The sequence below is a fragment of the Tribolium madens genome, unplaced genomic scaffold (assembly GCF_015345945.1).
Source record: "Tribolium madens isolate multiple individuals breed KSU strain unplaced genomic scaffold, Tmad_KSU_1.1 Scaffold_97;HRSCAF=244;Tcas5.2_LG3a, whole genome shotgun sequence".
NCBI classification, from domain to species: domain Eukaryota; kingdom Metazoa; phylum Arthropoda; class Insecta; order Coleoptera; family Tenebrionidae; genus Tribolium; species Tribolium madens.
The window spans coordinates 4,904,002-4,920,303 of record NW_025401069.1 but is presented as its reverse complement, the minus strand read 5'-3'; the positions used below and the strand labels follow the sequence as shown (position 1 = coordinate 4,920,303).

At 30.9% G+C, this 16,302-nt stretch overlaps 3 protein-coding genes across 4 annotated transcripts in view; 1 reads left to right on the top strand and 2 right to left on the bottom strand.

The window, feature by feature from the left end:
- The window catches only part of LOC123014983 (BAI1-associated protein 3), a 119,015-nt gene that overhangs the window by 98,521 nt on the left and 4,192 nt on the right, over positions 1–16,302 (bottom strand). The window lies entirely within an intron of this gene.
- LOC123014986 (3-phosphoinositide-dependent protein kinase 1) lies at positions 45–2,638 on the bottom strand. Of its 2 annotated transcripts, none has more exons than XM_044414359.1 (4): positions 1,837–2,638; positions 1,606–1,786; positions 368–1,557; positions 45–318 (listed from the first exon to the last, which is right to left on the bottom strand). In XM_044414359.1, the coding sequence occupies exons 2-4, from the start codon at positions 1,739–1,741 to the stop codon at positions 217–219; spliced, it is 1,428 nt and encodes a 475-aa protein (XP_044270294.1). In that variant the 5' UTR covers positions 1,742–1,786; positions 1,837–2,638; the 3' UTR covers positions 45–216. The 2 variants fall into 2 exon arrangements, with proteins under 2 accessions (XP_044270294.1, XP_044270293.1); XM_044414358.1 differs by having other exon boundaries at positions 1,606–1,742; positions 1,837–2,637.
- On the top strand, positions 2,249–15,713 carry LOC123014987 (GTP-binding protein Rhes). The gene is made up of 5 exons (XM_044414361.1): positions 2,249–2,422; positions 10,154–10,375; positions 10,425–10,619; positions 10,868–11,060; positions 14,445–15,713. The coding sequence occupies exons 2-5, from the start codon at positions 10,198–10,200 to the stop codon at positions 14,866–14,868; spliced, it is 990 nt and encodes a 329-aa protein (XP_044270296.1). The 5' UTR covers positions 2,249–2,422; positions 10,154–10,197; the 3' UTR covers positions 14,869–15,713.

The following is a 16,302-nucleotide window of genomic DNA, read 5'->3' as shown; positions in this document are numbered from 1 at the left end:
GACACACAAGCCGACCAACCTAGAAACACGAAAACGCACCAGAGCAGGATTAAATCATTTATTGACGAAAAATATAAATCTCAACTACAATTAAAACAATATATTATAAATAAGACGGTCTGCTACAGATTGATAATTTGTTAAGCTAACAAATAATTTAAATAAAATATAAATAAATACAACAAAACTAAACAGTTTTCATTGTTCTACATTTATCTACAGTTGTACTGGATAATAGTAAGCCTTCACTTCTTCTATTGCTTTACACCACTCCAAGGCATACCCCTCGGGGTCTTCTAGATAATAGATACGATTAGGCTAAAACAAAACACGTAATTTATAGCAACAGAAATTTTGAAACTCTTACAGTGTGTACAAAAAACTTTTTAAAATTTTTAGCTTCGGGTTTCAAATCATTACTCCAAGGAATTTCCCCTTTAAGAATCATAGTCACAGGATCTACGTAGTATAAATGAGGCCCCAATGTGAGCAATAACATTCGACGTCTTGGAAAAATTCCTTTCTTTTTTTCAACAATCCCTTGTTTTAGAATTAAATTCCCTTCTACTAATTCATGATAAATAGGGTTATTACTTTTCTGTTGTTCCAGTCTTTGCTCAATTTCTTCCTGACTTAAGTCAGTTATTTTCCTATTAGGTTCTGATTTTTTCCTAGGAGGCGTTTGAGGTTGAAACATCCTAAAATGTAAGCTAGATGCTTTCTTCTCATCAAGCCCTGGTTCTAAATCATCAGGGATGATAAACATATCACTAGTATTTTCAGACTTTGCTAAAAAGTTTGGAGGAGGTCCCAAATCGTCCCAATTAATTTCTCTAAAGAACTCATGTTCTCGTATACTTTTATAAGGTACTTGATCCGTCGCCCCCAGTCTATTACTGGGAGTTATAACAAGAAATTTCTCTATTAAGTCTTTTGCGACTTTATCAAAACCTTGAGGAAACTCATATTCCAGTTTTAAAATTTTCTGGAAAATTAAATATTCACTAGGACCACTAAACGGCATTTGGCCAGTAAGCATCTGATAGATAATACACCCCAAAGCCCATAAATCCGAAGCGCAAGTTGCCTCATCATCATTTAGAATCTCAGGACTAACATACTGTGCTGTTCCAACAAAACTATATTTACGCCTCTTTTGATTTTCTTCGTCTGAGGATTTATCTTGGCCCAGAATTTTCGCGCTACCAAAATCGATGATAAAAATATGCCAGTTTTCATCAAACAAAACGTTCTCAGGCTTTAAATCCCTGTGCACAATTCCTTTAAGATTGAGGTATTCCAAGGCAAGAACAAGTTCAGCTGCATAATACTTGGTGCATTCAAGACTAAAACCGCCGTCTTTGTTGATCTGCTGCAACAACTCTCCGTTTTTTGCATAGGTCAACACAAAATACAGCCGGTCGGTGTCTTGAAACGTGTAGTACAAGTGAACAAAATATTTACAGGAACTTCCTAAAATTTGCAAGATTTTCTTTTCCCTGGTCACGTATTCGGTCTTCTTCTCCCTGATAATGTGACGCTTTTCCAGGACTTTAACTGAAACAATAATGAAGTACAACTCAACTCTATAAAAGTGCAACTTACTTGCAAACTCTCGGCTCGTGTGCACGTCTTTGGCAAGATAAACTGTGCTGAAGCTGCCTTCTCCTATGACTTTCCCGAAAACAAAATCTGCAGAGGTCCGTTTCCGCACCAGTTCCTCGTTAGGGAGCGACATCATCCTGCAAGAGGGTCACATAGCAGTCGAGGTCACTCGCGACATGTTCTTGAGGTGGTCATATAAAAAGTGTGTTAATTTTATTTATTATTACCTACCGACAATAAAACAGCTATAAAGTACTGTCAAGATGAACGTCACCCAATACGTCACAACTGTGATTTCAGTACCAAGTTTCAATGGACAATAATAATACGGTAATGACGTACATTTCGCTAGAAAGTTTAATGAACTCGTTATCGCGAAAGTTTGAAAAAATCGAACTACACTTTTCTACGAATGAACGCAAGAGGAATTAACGAAGTTCGTTACGTTTTTTTTTATTTGGCCGAATAAACACAGATTTTTGACAGACAACTTAAACAACAAACGAAACAGGCATCATCGTAACCGACCGAGGATAAGCCATTGATTTTAGGCGGGAGTGGGGAGAATTTCAAATGGTGGTGGGGATGCTTGTCTGTCTGGTCCATGGTAGATGGGCGCTTTAGACGCTTTTGTAGTCACCGACGCCGAGCGTCGCAGGTCTCAAATGTTGACTATTAAATAGTGTCTTTAATTTTTTATCAGTTAAATACTCATAGCTTTAATACACGGACTAAATGGAGGCCTTCAAAAATTTCATATTTAATAAAATTATTAAACATTGCTGACCATTCTCATTCAAAAATATCTGCATGAGTGGTATGTATTTACAATGTTTTTATTGCTGTTGTTATTGTTGTTATTAAAATAATCTATGGCGGAGAAAACTATATTTTTACTGTGAATCATAAACATCGTAATGGGGACAAATGTAATGTTGACTAGAACTTTTTTTTTATTGACCACTTGCTGCACATCGCATGCTTTAGAATTACTAACCACAGACACAATAACATGTTTACTTCAATTTAACCTCATTAGAAAATGTATTTAAAAAATTCTTTAGTTTCTGTAGATAATCATTTTCTAATGGATTTGTAAATTGCGCCAACGTACAGTCCGTTCCCATTAATTTCAATTCCAGAAACATCGACATGATGACCTTAAACTTATTACAGCAGTTCAGTTAGGTGCCAACATCATAACGTCCCTAATTTTATTAAATCATAATTTTGAAATTATTACTATAATGATGGATAACACATTTCATGCTACCATTTACTTATTCAATTTGTCTGTAGATTAGATTTCTAAAGTTTCTTCTACTGGGTGAAGCCACCTGCTGAAACGTGCTAACATAATTCTCTACTTAGAGTTGCTTCCGCTGTGATTCGTGGTCACCTGCTGAAGTGTTAGTTCTAATCTCTTAATGAATTTTGCGTCTTTCCGGTTTTTGTGTTGTAAATTGGAAACGACTAGACGTAAAATTAGATTAAGCAATAAATTTTCCCCAAAAGCAACTTTTAATTCCGACGTTTCGCAATATTTAACAAAATAAAAATATGCTGACCTGTGGGATTTTAAAACCGTGGTGTACAGTTAATTCCGCAACTACACGGAAGCATCCGCCCTAAAATTTTGATTCAATCAATAAAAAGACAGTAGATTCTATTTAAAATCGCACAACTACTTATGAAACTTTTTTCTCCGATGTTTGATGATAAAATATATGATTTGCGCATAACTTTTACTGAAAACATGGAAAGTTTTAAACAATGGTACACTGGTAACCAAATGTAGCAGTTCAAGCTTTGGTTGTAAACACAACAAAAAAGTACAGATACTATAAAAAAAATAAACATTTGGTAAATCAAAATTTCTTTTGGATCATTCTCGTATCATTATTAATAGAGTAAGAGAAGGTCGCCAGACCTTCGTCATTTTATATTTGTCAGCGCATACTTCCAACACAGGTAGGAACAATGGGCAAGTAGCACAGGTAGCAAAAAAGAAAAAAATACTAACTTAAATTTATCAAATAAAGAAGCGTAATTTTTTCATATTTTCTTCAGAATAATATAAAACCAAAACCACGATGACTCAAACTTCATACTTCCCCATACCTGTGTTGAAAGTATACGCTGCCAAATTTGTAACTTTTATAAAATGACGAAGATCTGGCGGCCGCGGGCTCTTAGACTATAAGTATTAATTCGATTGTTATATTTTTAAATATTGGAAAAGGTGGTATGTTGTTTAAAAAACTAAATTCCAGTTTCATAATCGAATTTAAAGGAGCTTTAAATTAAATGTTGTTTACAACTACTACGAACTTTTTGACATAAATTACACAGTCTAAACCAACATTAATTTTAAAGTTGAAATAAAGGGACTGTGTATAAATTAAGACTCCCCCTGTTTTAAAGCATTTTTATACTTTTTTTATTTCAATAAATAGTGCAAAAATTTGAAAATTTAAATATTTGAAAACTTTATAGGAGTATTATTATTTATTATTTTTTTTTTTTGATTTTTGTTATGTCTGAAATAATTTTTGATTAAAATGAAATAAATGAAATACTAGTTTTTTTAATCCATAAAAGAAAAAAAACTCGGATCATCCATAAAATCGAAACGTAAAACCGAGATGAATTTTTAATAAAAATTAACATTATGTTTATACATTAACATTATGTAAAATAAGAACAATCCAGGTAGAAAACTACAATAGTCTGAGAAAACTCAGAGAATTTAAAGAAATTATATTCTATACGAGAGAAAATTCTAATACTAATACACTATTCCCAATCTTTTTTCACATGTAGGTACAGTTGCGGAATTAAAATTTCAGGCAGTATTTTTCTGTAACTTTAAAAAGTTTACTGTAAATTACCTTTTACTGTCATCATGACTGACATTTGAATATTAAACTTATTTTTTTTGTTGTTAAAATTGTTAATTAAACAAATTGTCTGTCTTAGGAAGTTTGTTAATTGAACTAAGTGTAATTAAATCATTGCTTTGATCTGCTGGCTACCCTTTGTTATGCCACAAATCACTATTTTTGAAAGTAAATAAGTCAAAATGACATAAACATGTCAAGAGTGACAAATGAGGTTATTAATGTAGAGGTTGTTTTAGAGTTTACATTATTATTATGTCTGCAAAATAGTTATGAGACATTAAAACTCCTCATTTCATTAATTTTTTTTTTAAGATAAAATCGACACTGGAAGACGAATGACGTATTTCAGTACAAATGTTTATAGTGTTTGATTATGTTTTCGCGCATTATGTTTCACAAGTTACAATTTGTACAGATTTTTTTGTAAAAATTTTGGACGTTTTTTTCGAGAGCATTTTTAAGTCCTAAATGGTCTCATACAACTTCTCATTGTTTGTATAGACTTTGGTATATCATCAGTAAGTGTTCTTGCTTTACGTTTAAAAAATATTTTAGTTTTTTCCTTCAAGAGGGAGTTTTTAGCATTTCTGAGGTTGAGAATCGTTATTCACGACCGTCATTCGTTTGTGAATTGTTTAAAAATTAGCATTTTTTGGTAAAAAAGACACCTTGGTGCTTTACTCTGTTATTTTTCTAATTTTTCCAAAAAGTATTGATTGTTAAATTGTAATAAATCGACCAACTGACGCGAAACTTTGTCTCTAAACTCACAAATGTTTCAGGTATACATATAATATCAAAAAATTGTTTGTTGTTGTCTTTTGTTTCATAGCTCTTTGAATACTCCTATCATTATATTTAACTCATGGGAATTATACAGGATGCGCCAGAACTCGCGCCCCAGAGAAAATTTTCAAGTAAGGTAAGATACCAGGAACATGAAAAAAATATTTAAAAAATTCTCTGTCAAAAAATTTTGACATTTATTTTTTGACATTCGACATTTTTTATATCTATTTAAGGATACTGATGATCTTGTATATGCTTTTTTACAATTATTTAGTAAAGAAACAAAAATTTGGCCAATAAAAGCCACAAATAACATTAAACAGAGTTACAATTTAGGATACAGCTTCCTTGTTTCCTCTTTCAATAACCTACATCAAAAAAACTTGGAAAATTATTCTTCCAAGAGAAATAAATAAAGTCTAAGTTCAAAATTTAAACTCTCATAACTTCGAAATTTTTATAGATAAAATTTTTTTTTAACATTTTTTCCATGTTCCTGGTATCTTACCTTACATGGCACTTTTCTGTGGGACGCGAGTTCTGGCGCACCCTGTATATGTGACGTTATTTGAATTTGTTGCAAAAACATTAGTTTGTTAATGCACGTACCAGTAAAATTCGAAATTTATTCACTGCCAGTATCTATCAACAAGTTACCCGGAAAGCCAATCCGAAAGTTTTGTATACGTTATAAATCAAATAAAACGCTAACAGGCGCACAAAACTACTGATGCATTATAATCTACGCTCCTAATATCTTTTGTTATACAAAAACACACAAACTAGAAATCTATTGTTGCCGTTAAAATTATTTAAGCAGTGTTTGTACAAGTACATAATAATAGAACACTATTTTTTAAAAAGTGAATAATTCACATTAGCAGGATTTGCTGAATTCTAACTTCGTCAATAGCTTTAGTTATAGTTGTAATTGCAAGATATGATTTTTTTTGTCAGAATCAAATTCAATCAACTGTAATCCGCCTTATTAATTTTTATTCTTGGTAATGCCGGAACCAACCTCATCTTTATTAAACGAACAAATGAAAATTGGATCCATTTGCTTAATTTGGATTACAATAATTTGTCCTCCCTCCCGAATTCGGAAACAAAATTAAAACTCCAAATAATTAATTGTACAAAATGTGCCTAAATCTTGCGTAAAACTTTACTAAAAATTACAATTTTGTTTGTATAAGGTGCATTTTATAACTTGAGCTAAAATAAAAAGCTTTTTTGTAATGTGTCTGCCTAAAACACGAAAAATAAAAAGGGGATTGAAAATGTATAAATCAAGAAGAACCAAAAGTAATTTATTATTTATCAATTTATGGATTTATCGTATAAAACATTAATAAAACTTTTTTTATAAAAGATTTTATTCGGTAAAGTGGAATTCAAAAAACGTCAGATAGAAGCGAACACAATCATATTCATTTATCTAAGATAATTTAATTTTTCACATTTTTTTCAGCTGAAGTTCACATACACACGTATTAGGTATTTATCTTTAACATTGTTTTCTGTAAAAATGATTTTCTATTTGGACAAAAAAATCTATTTCTTTTCTTCAAATTCTCGAAGGAAATAAACTATTCTAGAGACTTTGCAACTATTTTAATTTAAACAAATTTTATTTCCAACTTTAATTTCCTCTTAGGTCTATCGGGATTGTGAGAATCCTCCAAAATTGAGTTTCTGATTGAATAATGAAACAGACATTTTCCTTTAAAGTGTGAGGCAAAGTAAACCAAAGTTCTCTCTCACACGGGTAAATATTTACCTAATCTTAGAAAAAAAAATACTTTACCACATAATGACCAGAATGATGACAAAATGCAACATTTGTTTGAGAAGCCTCGGCACCAGCAGCGGCCTATCTGATTATTCTTTTAAAAAATTTACACCACTATTAAATTTCTCTCCACCCAAACCCTAAGAAATTTCATTTTTTATCGTGCACTCACGTATCTTTATTAGGATCATAAAAATTCAAACGGGGAATTTCTCTGACTTAATTGTACAAACTCGAACTTCAAATCTGCGAGAGATTGTATCACAGCACATCAGCACTAATGCTTGTTTACTGTTGAAATACTTAACAATTAAACTTTTAGACTTATCAGTAATGTTTCTTCCCTCGTATCTTTGTATTTCTGTTTAATAGTTTAATGCAATATGTGCCATAAACAAAACAATCACAAAACGTTGATGACAGTCGTGCAATCAAACTGAAATGCCATTAGTATTCACCCTTCAGCGTAATAATTGTTATTATCATTTTATTGCATTACCTTTAATGTAGCCATATCTTGATCATTTCGTCTATCATCAGACCCGTAACTGTAACAATAAAACCTAGCCATTAAGGTTAGTTGTTAAAACAACTCAGTTAGCAAGTGGAATTAGATTTAAGTCAAAATGTATTTAACAACATAAGTGTATAATTTACGAGAACTCAGAAGTTTAACGAAAAATATTATCAATAACACTTCAGACTTCTTGCTTTTATTTGAGGTAAAAATACGACTATAGCAAACAAGCGAAAGTTGATAATGGCTTAAAAATTCTTCAAACACAAAATTATAACAGGAAATTTGGAGTTTCCTTGAACTTTTTTAACAAATTATTTAACAGCTGACATGAATGTAAGTACTAACACGAAAAAATGGATATAACCTTTTATACGGCTCATCCCCTTGACTGAATAAGCCTCAATATATGTCGGAACTTCATGTAACCGACTTTGAAGTCACTCCGTAAATTAATTAAGTATATGATCAATTACAATCTCTCTAACATTTGAGCGTGATGTAAAATGCATTCCTATTTGATAGTGAAAGAAAGATCATCAAGATGAAAAATGAAGAACGCAAAAATTGCAATAACCAACACAAAACAATTTTGTATTAATCCACTTATGTCCTTATTGTGTGCCATAATTGTATTCAAGAATTAAATTATTTGACAATTCGTTCCAGCAATACAGTGATCTTTTTAGACCATATGTTTTTTTGGGGTGCGAATTTGGAACCAATATTAAATTTTTAATAGTTAGAGGGTTTTTGATTTATTATTATTACAATATTAAAAATATTAAAAAGTATTAAAATAGTTATTTGTAACTATTTTTGAAAGTCATACTGTTTTTCACGAATTTGCAAATGAGTTTAAGAAGGACTTTCAAAACGAGTTGTACACAACATTTTTTTGCAAAGACCAAAAAGATATCAATTTGATAAATCAAATCGTAATGTATCGCGAGCTCTTTGTAACGAACTCTATAGAAACTATAACTATAACTATAACAATAGAAATATAACTATAGGAATCGTTTAAAAAAGTATAACTTTTTATACGATTAATCGTGATGAAAAATCAACTTTCATAATCAGTATGCAAAAATGATTTTTCTGGACTGTTTTTGAGTTTCTACACATTTAGTAACTCAAAAAACTTAAAGTATGCCTACTTTCTTTCGTCATCTAAAATAAAAAAGCAGTGTTATTTAACACAAATTTAATCGCAAATATACATTAAATCCAGTAATTTAACTTTTTTCGAGAAAAATTTCTTTTAATATACCTAGCTATTTAACAAAACCGTCAACTTCCATTTCCTCTAATTATTACTTTTAATAAAATTCACTTCAAAACTTATGTTGCTAACCTAAATAAAATTCTTAATTATTTTTTAAGAAATTGGAAAAAAGCACCAACCTTTGAACATTATTTTTATTCTGGAACAAAATGAAAATTTGCACCCCCTAAAATTTCCGATTTTGTCAAAGTTTTGAAAAAATGCTGAAACAGGTCAATTTTAACTTAAAGAAAGACCAAATTTCGTTAAAGTTATTTCTGCATTGATTTAACACCCAAAACCACCCCTTAATTTAAAAAAATTAAATAGCACTTAACCCGACACATCATTTTGAACTTGCTTTTAGTGTCTAATCGTCTATGCAACCATGTTTTTTTTTCAATTTTTAATTTTAGAAGTATTGTGAAGGAAAGTATCCTAAAAATAATGTGTTACTTACTTGTAATTACTATTTATTTATTTTTTTGTTAAAATTGACTTATTTTAGCATTTTTTCCAAACTTGGACGCAAATTTTAGTTGAGACATGCTGCATAGTTACTGAAAATAAAAACTTACTTCTCACAGGTGCTAAATGTTAAATATTTCAGTTAAAATTATCAAGTTTTTTTCTAATTCCCTGTTTTGACAAAACAAAAAGAAAATTTGAAACTTTACTTCAACTTGTTATGCTTTTGTTAAAATATGCAAGAGTTATCAACTTAAAAAGGGGATTTGATATTCTCGTTTACACAGCTGCTATAGTAAAGTTGTTAAGGCATAAAACGACCTCTCCCTACATTATTTGCGGTCAGTTATATTGCCGATAATAAATTATGCAAGGAGTTGGTAATAAATCTTCTAGCAAATTTATAGGAAGCGAGCGTCTAAAGTTTGTGTGCATTAAATCCAAAATGCATTAAAAACAATTAAGTTTTGCAGTGAAGCATGAGCGCTCACGTACAAAAAGTTTCATATAACAATAAATAAATATTTAACAAAATTTAAAAGTTTTAATAATAATAATAATAAGCAATTTGGTAGAAATATTATCCTGTTGGTGCACCAATGACAATTACGCAAATAAATTACCGTTTTCATTTTTATTTTTAACTTCTTTATTAGGTCAGGTGTCGATTATTAACAAAGCAGAAAATGACAAAAATTTTAAATAAAAACAGACACTGATTGTATTGATTACTTGTACTGCTGGAATTAAAATTGTTATTATTTCATCATATAGACTTTTTGCATTTTAATTGAAACATGTATTTGTAGTATTTAAAATCTCGTGATGTACTGTGACACAATTAAGCCGAATTATGGATCTAAGCTCTTGTACGAACTGGTTTTGTGCCAAACGGAACGAGAAAGTTCCAATTACATCAACCGATTGTCATTCAGTCGTAACATCAGGACCTGGACCAAGCCCTGGAAGTTCAAATTCTTGTGACGACGTGATCCCTCCACAAAAAAACTGTTTCAGATTAGTAGTCTTGGGTATAATAATAAATCCTCGTTGAAAAAATCTCACCAAGTTGGATTCTAGGATCAGCTAGAGTAGGCAAAACTTGTTTAGTTTCAAGATTCCTGGGTGGCAAATTTCAAGAAAGCTATACCCCAACCATCGAAGATTTCCACAGAAAATTATATAGAATTAGAGGGGAAATTTATCAACTTGATATTTTGGACACTTCCGGCAACCACCCGTTTCCTGCCATGAGAAGGTTATCGTTTCTAACAGGTAAATTAATTTTGCTGGGGATATGCTGTCATATGTCGTTACATAAAAAGGCCTTTCAAATAGATTTTGTATAGCTTGTACGCATTAAAGGACTTTATTTCATGTGGCGTCAATTTGTGAAAATGGCAAAGCGCCCTTTCGATCTTTTATGTAATTAATTAGGTGTAACACGAGTACCGTTAACGTCTACTTTTCTCTATTCCTATAATCCCCATCTTTCTGAAGAGTGCACATTGACTTGCTTTCAGGAGATTTATTTATTATCGTGTTCAGTATGGACAGCCGTGAAACGTTTGAAGAAGCAATAAGATTACGAGAGCAGATATTAGAAACGAAAATTAATGCAGGGGCGGCTTCAAACAGCGGTGGTTTAACGAGGAAGAAAACTTTACCGCGAGTTCCAATGATCCTGGCAGGAAATAAAAGCGATAAGGAAATGAAGTAAGTAATTGGTTTTTTCAATTTAAAAAATACCTCCTATGGCATATCCATGTTCAATACAGCGACTGATTAAATTTCAACTTCAGCAACTATTGAATTTTGAGATGGACTATCTCAAACTGTCAAACATGTGTGCAACCACCTTTCACACAAATTGACTTGAAATTAATTAAGAAAGTTTGTTCAGAATTATCAATTAATTGTGTTTGATGGATTTTTTCACGTTTATTGGAATGACTGAACAGAACATAAAAACAACAGCAAACGTTTTTAATTGTACTAATGTATTATTTCAACTCTGTGGTTACGAGATGTGCTCTTTTTCATTTTGAATGAACGTTTTGACACATAACGACAACTTATCGAGAACGAGTCATATGTTCGTAACATGAGATGTTGTAAATTTTGTTAATTTAACTAAGTACAGTGCTTCCATTTTTGAAATATTCAACATTACCTGTCATTTAGAACCAAACGAACTTAATACCGGGTGATTTTTGTCGTCAGGTTTATACAAACTCGAAATCAATCAATTGACACTTTTACATGTATTTTTGCATCCTCATAAAGATTATCTAAGTACTAATAATAATTTGTTGACGCGAATTTTATTAAGTACTCTATTGACAGTTCATTAAAAAAATATAAATATTGCACCACTGGGGTCTTAACTAGTTTAAAGATATAACCCTAGTTATAAAATATAACAAATTTGAAAAATCAAATGTGGCCCAACATATTTTTGAAAAAGACTATAGAATCAATGAAACTAATGTAAAAATTATTAGAGTAGACAATAATTGTAAATTTCTTGGCGCTTTTGAGAGTCTTGAAATATTTAAAAATAGAGATAAGCTTATAAATTTAGACAACGGCCCCTTTTCTCCCCTCTACTCATTAGTTGGGGGTAGGGAAAGTGAAACTCGGAAAAATTAGTATATAATTTATTGTTAAATTAGTTAGTTTTTATTCTCACCTGAGGATGACCACTTTGTGGTTGAAACGCGTTGTGTTTAAAATAAAAGTTTGGTGTGACGGGTTTAATCGTATTTTTGTTCATTTTAAACTTTATTTGTAATAATCACAAATATATCCATGTGGATGATCAGCCCCTGAACAGCTTGCATGAATCCACTTTCCACAAGAACACTTATTATACCATAGCTCGTTTTTTCCAAATTCTTTGCAAAAAAAGCATATGCAATTGCCCAGATTGTGTTGAAGTTTTAAAAACACTGGCATAACTTCAAAGACGGATATTTATCAAAAATGGTTAATAATGTTGTAATTAACAAGTGTAGATGCAGTACTCCCATTTTTTTAATTAAGAAAAAAATTTAAATGGCTTTACAAACCTTTGTAGAAATATTAAGTGAAGTAATAACACCAGTACGCAAAACACATCAAACAACACTACTCGAATATTTCACTTCTGAATAACATGGCTTATGAACGAGATACTTCCCTTATTATAAAGTTAGATGGCGGTCCATGAACAAATTTGAATAATACTCAAATAAGATGAGCGCAATTACCCGTCGCTTCCCTATACTTAGTTGTTCGTAATGCATTAATTATTATTTTATTTTGTTTTAAGTTAGATAAAAAAAATACAACAAGCATTATTCACATGCATACTAGACGTTCTACTTCGTTGTCTTTACGGTCAATTTTAAATAATGTTATTGACATATGAGTTGTAAAAAGTACTTTTTTACGGATTTTTGGTTATCTATACACTATACTTTATGAATTATATCGTAAACTTATACTAACAATTTAGGAAAAATAAAAAGGAAAAATAATTTTGTGTCGAGTTTTTATTGTCACTGTTTATTTATTTTATTTATCACTTATTGCAATTCTTGCATTTCGACTAAGTAAACATTAATGCTTGACCTAACCGATTATAGCTATTCACAAAATTTTAGATAAATATCACTGTTAGAATTTCCAATACTTCTAATGTGGGGGTTAGCCGGAACAGCCTATATACGCATATACCACCATGTCGTATACCTGACAGTACCTCCGTATACGGTAATGATTTTTCAATATAATCTGACAAATTTTTTTATTTAAAAATTATTATTTTTTTTTATAATAGCGTTTCATCCATGTTTGTTACGTCTTTATTTAGAGTGGAGTAAAAGCTTGAAGTACACACTTGGGCGGGGCTTAATTGCGCGCAAACATAAGAGAGGACGCGGACAAAATAATTTCATTGAATCTAATGTGTTACTGTATTATTCACGGGAAAATTGCATATAAATAATAAATTTCACTATCAAAAGTTGCAGTTTAAATGCAACAGCTTTTTAACAGTGTCCTTTATTTTAATCCTATGAATAATCAATATTCAATTTGAAATGCTTAAAATATTAACGATAGTAAGTAAGACTCATCCTGCATATGTTCAAATGATTTTTTAAACAGATTAGAAGTTCTCGGCTTGCAGGAAAATTTTACTAAAAATAAACATTTGTGCCAATCTGAAGCAACTTTTTACCCACAACACAGCATAATACTCGTAAAAGAATACCAACAAGTGATTATTATTATACTTTTATTAATGCTTTACACAGCCATAAAGCCGCCTCAAATGCGAATAATTAATGAGTATTTATGCCGCTGGAAAACTCTGTCTTCGATAACATTTTTATTAGTAAATATTATGGGCATTTATCAAAGGAACATTTAAAAACGACAATGTAAAAAGCAAACTGATGATACACATTTCAGCCTATTAATAAAGTGAATCAATAATTTGAGTATTAATAATTCAAGAATTTCACAACCGAGTGGTATATTTCATGCAATGCAAGCCTCTAGAGAATCTTATCAAGTAATGATAATGAAGAAAATGTAATTAATTATTAAAATGGATTTTTTACATGCTGAAATTTAATTAAGCGAAAAATTAAAAAGTTGCTGCAAAACATTGCCATTTTAAATTCATGACATGAGAGAATTACGTGGGAGTGATTTTTAAAGTTCACTTTTATTCCAAAGCGTATCTAACTGGTGTTTAAATGAGATCTCTTCGAGTAATATTCCGAAACGATCGTTTCATTTATTCGTTACTGCACCTAACGATGGGAAATAAAAGCATGAAAGAAACGGAAATTAGTTTATTTACGTCATTAGTCATTAGTACGTTTCATTTTCACCAATAAATTTCCAACGTTTCAGCATTTTCTTAGTCAATTTTAATAACATACTTTGTAGCGACTTTTTAACGACTGTCACTTCTTGAAACACGTGCTTTAATTATTTTCTCACAATTAAATGTGATCCTCGAAATGGTGCAGCGTGAAATGCTACTGAAAAAGAGATGAATAAAGGGTAGTCTTGTTACTTTAGTGCAATGTTTCATTATTTCAGAACAGTGACTGCAGAGGAAGCTCAATTATACTGTGACACTCAAGATTCAGGCTGTGCCTTTATAGAAACATCAGCCAAGAAAAACCTAAAAGTAGATGAAGTTTTTTACCAATTGTTTGTGGTGGCTAATCTGCCTCAAGAAATGGCACCGAACCATCACAAAAGAATCAGTGCCAATTTTGGGGCCCCGTGTCCTCTGCCCCCTTCTACACCATCCTACCATACAAAGAAATATACGCTTTCGGTAAAACGGAGATTAAGCGATGCGTGTGGTGTCGTTACGCCCAATGTGAGAAGACCGAGTATTAGGACAGATTTAATGATAATGAGGACCAAAACGTGCAATGTGGGCGATAACAATTCGAATCCCAGTAATTCACCTCTCAGTTGGAGAAGGGTTGACAGTAACTGTTCAATGCAATAGACAAACTTCAAGTGCAAATTTTAAAAATTATATACCGATCACACGAAATGCAGCAATAATTCAATTTTATTTCAGTGAACATCAGGTGTCTCGATTGGTGAGTTAAATCCAAAAAAGCACTAAACGGTAACAACCCATTAGTAAGGCCGGATTTCATTAAAAATACGAGTATGTACTTATACAGGATGATTCTTCTCAGCTCCGATATTCTGTAGCTTAGTAGTTATTATTTAAGTGGGAATTTTGATATTGTGTAAACTTTATTTATATTCTAGAGCGCATTTCAGGAAAATATTTTTGATTATATTTAAAAAATTTGAATGGAACACCTCATTTTTTATTTTAGCATCTCATAGACTGATAAATTGTCTATCTAAAAAATAAACTTTTGACGTCTAGAATTGATAAGTTAAAAGATATTTAATTTTAAATCTTAATTGTAGCAACAATGTGATCAGTGGTGGAACGACTATAATTGCCTTGGTATGAACAATACTCCTTTTAATGATAGGTATTGTTGCTACAATTAGCAATTAAAATTAAATATCTTTTAATTTCTCAATTCTAGACATCAAAAGTTTATTTTTTTAGTTAGACAATTTATGAGTCTATGAGATGCAAAAATTAAAAATAGGATGTTTCGTTTAAATTTTTTATATTATTTAACTTTTAAGAAACTTTGACATTCTTGTAACTTTTCGACTGCAATACATTGGAAAATGTTATAATCGTAAAGTTTATACTTTCTCCTCTTTACAGTGGTAACTTTTTTTCCAGCTGTCTTAACTTTTTGTGTAAAATTTTTTTAAAAAGAGGATGTTTTTGCCAAAAAAAAAACAACTTAATTCAAAAACTATGCAAAATCGACTAATAATTGAAATTAAAAGTTACATACAAAAATGCCAAGAAATATATGATGTTTGATTTAAAAAACATAAGCTTGTATTGTAACTTATTTTTGGGACAGCCTGTATAAACAAAAAATATTTTCCTGAAATGCGCTCTAGAATATAAATAAAGTCTACAAAGTATCATAATTCCCACTTAACTAATAATTGAGCTACAACAGACCGGAGCTGAGATGAATCACCCTGTATACTATGGAATGTAGCATTCCTAATTGTCAAAAGCAGTAAAAAACGTGTACTTACCTAAAGACTGACCACACATAAAAACACTATATTTATTTCGAGACACTTACTGTTAATTGTTATGGGTTCACCCTTATTGTTGATGAAAATTATTTTGGAATTACCACTTATTATTAAGTAATTAATGTAATATGAGTTCTAATTGAGCAAATTAGCAGTCTTCTATCAGCTAGAACCCAGAAAATATATTGTGTAAGTTCTTCCTTTTTCTCTACCTCCTTTGTAACGCTATTTATCTCACAACTGTAATTTGAACTTCAACAATTTCAGACTATATTACTTT